Source organism: Leuresthes tenuis, unplaced genomic scaffold, assembly GCF_036924035.1.
Source record: "Leuresthes tenuis unplaced genomic scaffold, fLeuTen1.0.hap1 SCAF_9, whole genome shotgun sequence".
NCBI classification, from domain to species: Eukaryota; Metazoa; Chordata; class Actinopteri; order Atheriniformes; family Atherinopsidae; genus Leuresthes; species Leuresthes tenuis.
Window position 1 is genome coordinate 923,535 of NW_027325363.1, and position 8,252 is coordinate 931,786.

The 8,252-nt window shown below is 48.1% G+C and overlaps 1 protein-coding gene across 1 annotated transcript in view; it reads left to right on the plus strand.

The window, feature by feature from the left end:
* col4a4 (collagen, type IV, alpha 4) overlaps window positions 1-7,472 on the plus strand; it is a 56,682-nt gene extending 49,210 nt beyond the window's left edge. The window contains exons 42-50 of the mRNA XM_072392832.1: window positions 92-163; window positions 485-613; window positions 723-830; window positions 911-1,066; window positions 1,797-2,045; window positions 2,175-2,291; window positions 2,992-3,183; window positions 6,604-6,887; window positions 6,980-7,472. Of these exons, the coding sequence (XP_072248933.1) occupies window positions 92-163; window positions 485-613; window positions 723-830; window positions 911-1,066; window positions 1,797-2,045; window positions 2,175-2,291; window positions 2,992-3,183; window positions 6,604-6,887; window positions 6,980-7,237 (1,565 nt within the window). The 3' untranslated portion in view covers window positions 7,238-7,472. The remainder of the gene's footprint in view (window positions 1-91; window positions 164-484; window positions 614-722; window positions 831-910; window positions 1,067-1,796; window positions 2,046-2,174; window positions 2,292-2,991; window positions 3,184-6,603; window positions 6,888-6,979) is intronic.
* Window positions 7,473-8,252: the final 780 nt, after the last annotated feature.

Consider the following 8,252-nt stretch of genomic DNA (forward strand, 5'->3'; position numbering starts at 1 on the left):
GTGACTTTCAGCCTCCCACTAAAGTCAGACAATCAATATGTTGGCTTAAGAAGTCGCTGATCCGTATTTATGAATTATTCTGTTGTGTTAGGTCCTCCTGGACCGCTGGGACTTCATGGGCTGGATGGACTGAAAGGAGTGAAAGGTGACATGGGCACCAGAGGTATGAAAACACAAAAACCCAAACTAATTCAGTTTCTAACATGTAAATATGCTGCAGACCAAACAAAATGTCCTGATAAACACAAGTCTGAGCATTTTTTACTTTAAACACATGAATTCATGTATTGGCACCGCTGCATGCTGATTTATAACAGGGTTATAACAACATGATAATAAGATTTATACTGAGAACATTTTCCAATAATCGGTCTAAATGAGTCTCTGATTTGGGAAAGTTCAAGATGTCCCTTTTTTATTTACTCTGGTCCTTAAAGAATCAAGAATACTGACACGTTTCCTCTAAATATTCCCTTCTCTTCAGGTCTGGGTGTGCAGGGTCCTCCAGGTGTCAAAGGTCATCCAGGACGTAAGGGTCTTCCAGGCCCCCCGGGTCCGTATGGTACATCCCAGCCTGGACCACCAGGACCCAGAGGTCCCTCAGGACCCAAAGGTCTGCTCCACCATAAATTCCAACAACATTCAATGTCAGACCAACAGGAATTCAAATCTACGACTCAGACCCTGTGTTTGTCAGTAATGTGTTGACTGTGTTGCTGTAGGACCAAAAGGCCTTCCTGGACCTCCAGGTCAACCTGGACCAGACTGTAAAAACCCAATTCCAGGGCCTTGTGGAGATCCTGGTGGTCAAGGCCCAAGTGGAGACTCAGGTCAGTATTTAATCCTTAGAGTTATTAGAATTTAACAGACAAATACACATATGGCCCCTGACATGGCATTGGTGTCTCAGGATTCCCTGGTAAAATGGGAGATCCGGGTCCAAATCCCCCAATTCCTGGGGATGCTGGGGACAATGGTTCTCCAGGGCCCCAGGGACCAAACGGACCAAGGGGAAATCAAGGGCCACCAGGACAGCCAGGCAGCCCTGGAAACCCTGGAGCAAAAGGTTGGACTAGCTCGTGTTTCAACTGTTCTAATCTCAAACGATCAAGCTAAAAAGTCAAAGTTGTGCTCTGCCTCGGGTAGGAACTGATGCAGATAAGATATAAATGATATAAATGACCTCTGCAGAAAACTCTTTTATGTTAAACTGGTGACAGAAACTTACGAAGTAAGTCATAAGTGTGCATGAAAGATGCTTTTGCTTTGACCTTCGTCATCCCGTAACTAGGGAATAGTGATATGATATGATAAGATAAGATATGATATGATGCCTCATACAGTGGAACACTTAGTAAAACTGTTGCTGAGTGCAGCTGAAACACACTTGTGACATCAGTGATGAAATCAATACAAAACTCAAGTCCAGGACCAATGACCTGCTTGGGATGAATCCTTCTGTTGGAATTAACCAAAGTCACCATGAAACTGCAGCTTTTTATGCTGATGCAGGATAAAAAATGATCACCCTTCAGTTTCAGCTTCTCCTCCAGGTCAGTTTGTGCCTGTGAGTCTCTGTCAGAAGCTTTAAGATTTGAAAGAAACGAGAGAGAAATGAAATTGCTGTAGATATTGATCAGGTTAGGTTTTCTAAAGTCATATATTTGATCTTTAAATAGACTTATAAATACCAGAAGTTCTTATTGTACTGAATCTTCTGTGATGTTCCTCACCTGTTGCTTTTGAAGAATCTGTGTGATCGAGGAGTAAAAGTGCGTCTGTAATTTTGTGATCAGGCATGAAAGGAGATCAAGGTTTTATGGGAATACCTGGTAATAAGGGTTCAATGGGGATTCCTGGTCCCAGGGGGTCCCACGGACCAAAGGGATCTGATGGACCAGTGGGACCAAAGGGGGAGAAGGGAAGAGTTTCTACCTGCCCCCCTTCCCCACCAGCACCACCTGGCCCTGAAGGACTACCTGGCCTCCCTGGTCCACCTGGAGATCCTGGTCTGCCAGGAGAATCTGGCCAACAGGGACAAAGAGGTGAGAAACAGACTTAATTTGTTTTTTCTCTCAACTCACTTTTCCTAATAAAATACAATCTGGAACCAGCAAAAAAATAGGATAAGATTATGAAACATTGCAGCTCGTTATCATGATTGTTGATTTCAGGTAGGAAGGGGGATGCTGGGTCTGATGGAGAGGAGGGCTCCTCTGGGCCCCCGGGTACAAAAGGAGATGAAGGAGAGCCAGGCCTGCAAGGGGCGAATGGAGTGGTGGGAGACAAAGGTGAGACCTCAGTTTATTATTCTAATGGGTTTATGACTGAATTGGGAATATGAATTTATATTTAGCTGTGTTACAAAGCACAGCAGGCTGTCTGAGATAGTGTGACCCCCTGCCCGATGGCACCAGAGGATAGATGAGAAGCTCCCAAAGACTTGATGTGCAGGGTTAAAATCCTCCAACTTTAGTTTACCTAAGAATAAATGTTTGGCTTTGTATCCAGTCAACCCAGCATTACCAGTAACAATACAGTGTAACAGTAACAGCCCTTACCCAGGTAAGGTAAGACTGGGTCCAATAACCGGAAAGTTGGTGGCTCGATTCCCACTCTTACCACTCTAAGATTGGTGAAACTGACAGCTGGCAGGTCCACCTCCTTGCGGGTACCATACCGCGCCATACCCCCATGCTCCCTGGGGGTATGGCGCTGTGATTGGCTGCCCACCGCCTGACAGCTGGCAGGTCCACTTCCTTGCCATGATGCCCTTGAGCAAGGCACTGTGCTCCCTGGGCGCTGTGATTGGCTGCCCACCGCCCCAGTGTATGGCATCTGTCTCTATGAGTGCCAACAGGTGCCGACCTGGATGGGTTAAAAGCGGAGGAGGAATGTTGTGTATTTCCCTGTACATGACAATGAATCTGATCTTAATCTGTGTGAATGTTTGTTGGTGATGTAACCTGCTGTCATGGATTTGTGTGTTAGGTGGTCGTGGGGCAATTGGTGACCGGGGTCCTCCAGGTCCTGCAGGCCAAAAGTTGAACATGGGATTCCTGTTGGTGAAACACAGCCAGTCAAAGGAAATTCCCAGCTGTCCACTAAACATGAAAGTCCTATGGGTTGGATACAGCGTCCTCTACCTGGAGGGCCAAGAGAAGGCTCACACTCAGGACCTGGGTACAGATATATATGTAGTATACACACATAAATGCTGTTCCTATGCTGTTATCATATAGATTTTGGCTTTTGGCTTTGAGTCTGTGCTTCTGCCAACATCCTCATCACCAAAATCTCTCGTCATCAAACTCCAGCCCAGCGCTGACCAACCACGTGTTGCCAGAAATTTATGATATGTTGTTTTGTTGTTCCTCTCCTTTTAACTAGTTAAAATGCGCAAACTTCCCAGGTCAAGCTTCCTGCAGTCTCACACCCACCTTCCTTTCTTACAATCCAGGCTGTGGGCAGAGCCCCAGGATACCTGTTCCAGACTGAGCCCTATGGTACTTTCCCCACCAAATATAGGGCTCTAACATGTCAGACATCCATGTGTCCATATTGGTTCTCTGGATAACCTCAGTTCGACTTTGTGCCACCTAGGGATGGAAATCGAGAACCGGTTCTTGAAGAGAGTAGTTAGATTCCATGGAATCGTTAATCCGCCCGTCTAACGATCCCGTTTATAGGTTCTGCTGGCGTCTGACACATTTGATGATGTCATGTGCACGCTTCATCTTTTGGCTCAGAATGTTTCCAATATGGCGTCGAGGCAGAAGCGCTCGTAAGTTTGGTTTTATTTCACCAAAAAGGACAATACCAGGGCCAGATGCAACACGTGCAGAGCTGTGATCACATCAAAGGGGGGAAATACCTCCAACATGCTGAAACATGTGACCACACAGCATGCAGTTACTTTGCATGAATGTAAAGACTATGACACGCTGATAGGTGATGGTGGCAACGGGGGAGCTTGTGACACAGCGTCTTCCATCTCAAATGTCCCAGGTAATGCTGGACTCTTGGTCGAGTTGACAAGAGTGAGGCAGGTTCAGAGGAAGGTTCAGAGGAAGGGATAATTCTATCCCTTTCATAGAGGCAGGGATAAGTATGAGAGGCGAAAATAGATAAAATGTTGGAGCATACTTGAAATTAATGTGTTACTGCAGCCAAAGCCATTTGTACTCTAATAACTGGATGAGAATCAATAAGAGAACTGACAAGGAACCAAATTGATAAGAAAAATCAATAATTGCTAAATTCTTATACAATTCCCATCCCTAGTGCCACCTATACAAATGGCCTTTAGCTTTTAGGAGCCCTGTTTGGTCGATGACACAAAGCCTTAAGGGTTGGAAGATGGATTCTCATGTTTCTATCCCAGAAATACACTGCATCGGTTCAGCTGGTCACACTAAGACCCACTGGATGGATGGAAAAGTCAGCCGATCTTCATCTCGATGGTTAAACCAGCGGCTTCTGAATTGCTAGCCTCATTTCATAGCCTGTATTTAGACCGTTATGATGAAGATATTCAGATGAGGAAGAGCTATTTAAAATGTGGGATTAGAGTCTCTCATCTCAGCCACTAATTTGTAACACTGTGGTATTGATAGGCCTGACTGGCGGGGGTGCTGTGCTACGTCCCAGCTGCACTGTTCGCTTTTTTAATCATGATTCAATAAGAGTGAGCTGGATGTTAAATATTCAATAAAAAACATAGTATTGAGTGTGATGTCTAACTCCAGGTAGCAAACATAGTCACTAATGGCGCACGATGGAGGGGGACGGTCCTTGGTTTCCTGGATTCAGATGTATAGCCACAATCTCCCTCCCCAGGGCTTCCACAGAATCTCTCAACATTTCCTCCACACAAGGCCTTTGCCTGCGACCGAATACAATGTGGCAGCTACCGCTCTGAGACTGGCTTTTTACGGTGAAATCACCCACTAAGGCCTTATTGTTCACCATATGACTGCACTCCTGGCAGCCTGCTCCACGGAGCCCATGGACTTGACATCAAGGGTGTTGAGGACAGGTTTGGGTCGTACTCCTGGTCACATATCGTCCTCAGAGCCTAAACTTAACGAAGGCTACCGATTTCGCTGTGGCTCGTACCCAATTGTTATCCTGCTGCTGCAGAGTGATGAAGGAACCATACGGGGAGTGAAAGTCCCACAATGTTCCATTTAAAGTTTTCATAATTACTAGACTCAAACTGTGAGGAGAGCCCTGCTATCATGGCACATAAAGGGAGGCTAATTTTCCACAGAACCCATATTGAACCAGAATATATCCTCCACTGGTTTCTGAATAGTATACATTGTTTCCTTTCACTATATCAGACCATACCAAACCTTCATCACCCCATCACCTGGCTCCAAGCCACTGCCGTTAGATAGAACCCAGACACTGCTGCAGACATTGCTAGAAACTTGGGTGTCATGATTGATGTCCAACTAACCTTCAAAGAACACGTTACCTCGGTTGCTCGTTCGTGCCGCTTTGCATTACTAAACATAAGAAAGATCAGACCATACCTGACCCAACATGCCCCCCAGCTCCTGGTGCAGGCCATGGTCATCTCCCACCTTGACTACTGCAATGCTCTCCTAACTGGTCTCCTAACTGGTCTCCTAACTGGTTTCCTAACTGGTCTCCTAACTGGTCTCCTAACTGGTTTCCTAACTGGTTTCCTAACTGGTTTCCTAACTGCTCTCCTAACTGGTTTCCTAACTGGTCTCCAGCCTGTGAAACCTCTGCAGATGGTCCAGAACGCGGCGGTGCGTCTGGTCTTGGATCAGCCTAAAAGAACACGCCCCCCCTCTGTTCATTGAGCTCCTCTGGCTGCCCTTAGCCGCCCGCATCAGATCCAAGTCCCTGATGTTAGCTACAAAGAGCTTAATGGAACGGCTCCATCTACTTGAATGCTCTTGCAAAGGCTTCTGTCCCAACTGGGTCCCTCCGTTGGTCCCAGGATTGTCGTCTAGCAGCTCCTACACCACGCCTAAGACAATCCAAACTCTGTTCATGTGTCGTCCCACGATGGTGGAATGACCTACCGAGCGCTACCAGAACAGGGGCGTCCCTGTCTATCTTCAAGAAGCTCCTGAAAACCCAGCTCTTCAGAGAGCATCTCCTATCCCAGCACTTACCTTGTACTTCCCTACCCTCTCTATCTCTGCACTTTATCTTTCTGCACTTCCTTCTATGCCTGCACCCTATCTCTACTCTGTCCCCTCTGACAGAGTCGGACTCCTGGGTTCCTTCTATGTAGCTTATTGTTAGCTTTTAGTATAGCGGTTATATCTTCATTTGTAAGTCGCTTTGGATAAAAGCGTCTGATAAATACAGAAACACTCTCCCCTGCTCTTGTCAGCTTTTACATTTATTCCAAACTCAGATACTGCTCGTGTTTCAAGTCCAAACCACAAAAGCAATGAACATGTGGTTCTTTCTCAAAGAGAAAAAAGTGACTCCACTTCAGTGCTCCTAGTTCAGAGCTTTATCAATGAGCCAGAACCTCCATCTGAAACCTGGAAGTTAATTTGTTTCTTTGTTGAAAGTATTTGTAAGTCATTATAATTTACTCTGTATTTCCAGGTCAGGCGGGCTCGTGTGCACGTGTCTTTTCCACCATGCCATTCTTCTCTTGTGACATGAATGCCTGTTCTTATGCCAGTCGGAACGATAAATCTTATTGGCTCTCGACATTGGAGACGGTGCCTGATTTGCCTGTGGAAGGTCCCTCCATCAAAGATCACATTAGCCGTTGTGTCGTCTGTGAAGCCCCCTCGACACCCGTCGCACTGCATAGCCAGAGCTTTGAGCTGCCAAGGTGCCCCACCAACTGGGAGACACTGTGGACCGGATACTCCTTCCTCATGGTAGGCACTGGGGATCCAGAAGTACTTGATCTTACAGCAGTGAATGTTTTGAAGATGCCTAATGAAGATGTAATTGCCTGTGTTTGTGGCAGCATACAGGTGCAGGTGACGAAGGCGGGGGCCAATCTCTGACATCGTCAGGTAGCTGTCTGACAGACTTCAGGGCGCAGCCCTTTGTGGAGTGTCAGGGTCCTCGAGGGACCTGCCACTACTTCGCCAACATCTACAGTTTCTGGCTGACCAAAATGCCAGAGAGCAGCTCATTTCGAGACAGCTCTTCTGGCACACTTATTGACGCCAGGCAGCAAATGCAGAACATCGCGAGGTGCAGTGTCTGCATGAAAATGTGAGAGGGAGGAGGTTCTCTTCCTCTGGCATGAAGGAGTAGGAGGCAGTGTTTCACCTCCTCCATTAGAGGAGTGGGGCGATACTTCCCCTCCTCCATTAGAGGAGTGGGGCGACGCTTCAACTCCTCCATTAGAGGAGTGGGGCGACGCTTCCCCTCCTCCTTCATGACAGGAATGGGGCGACGCTTCCCCTCCTCCTCCATTAGAGGAGTGGGGCGATGCTTCCCCTCCTCCATTAGAGGAGTGGGGCGATACTTCCCCACCTCCTCCATTAGAGGAGTGGGGCGATGCTTCCCCTCCTCCATTAGAGGAGTGGGGCGATGCTTCCCCTCCTCCATTAGAGGAGTGGGGCGACGCTTCACCTCCTTAATGACAGGAGTGGGGCGATGCTTCCCCTCCTCCTTCATGACAGGAATGGGGCGATGCTTCCCCTCCTCCTCCATTAGAGGAGTGGGGCGATGCTTCCCCTCCTCCATTAGAGGAGTGGGGCGACGCTGCCCCTCCTTCATGACAGGAATGGGGCGATGCTTCACCTCCTCCTCCATTAGAGGAGTGGGGCAACACTTCCCCTCCTCCTTCATGACAGGAGTGGGGCGATGCTTCCCCTCCTCCTCCATTAGAGGAGTGGGGCGATGCTTCCCCTCCTCCTTCATGACAGGAATGGGGCGACGCTTCCCCTCCTCCATTAGAGGAGTGGGGCGATGCTTCCCCTCCTCCATTAGAGGAGTGGGGCGACGCTTCCTCTCCTCCTCCATTAGAGGAGTGGGGCGACGCTTCCTCTCCTCCTCCATTAGAGGAGTGGGGCGACGCTTCCCCTCCTCCTTCATGACAGGAATGGGGCGATGCTTCCCCTCCTCCTCCATTAGAGGAGTGGGGCAACACTTCCTCTCCTCCTCCATTAGAGGAGTGGGGCGACGCTTCCCCTCCTCCATTAGAGGAGTGGGGCGATGCTTCCCCTCCTCCTTCATGACAGGAATGGGGCGACGCTTCCCCTCCTCCATTAGAGGAGTGGGGCGAT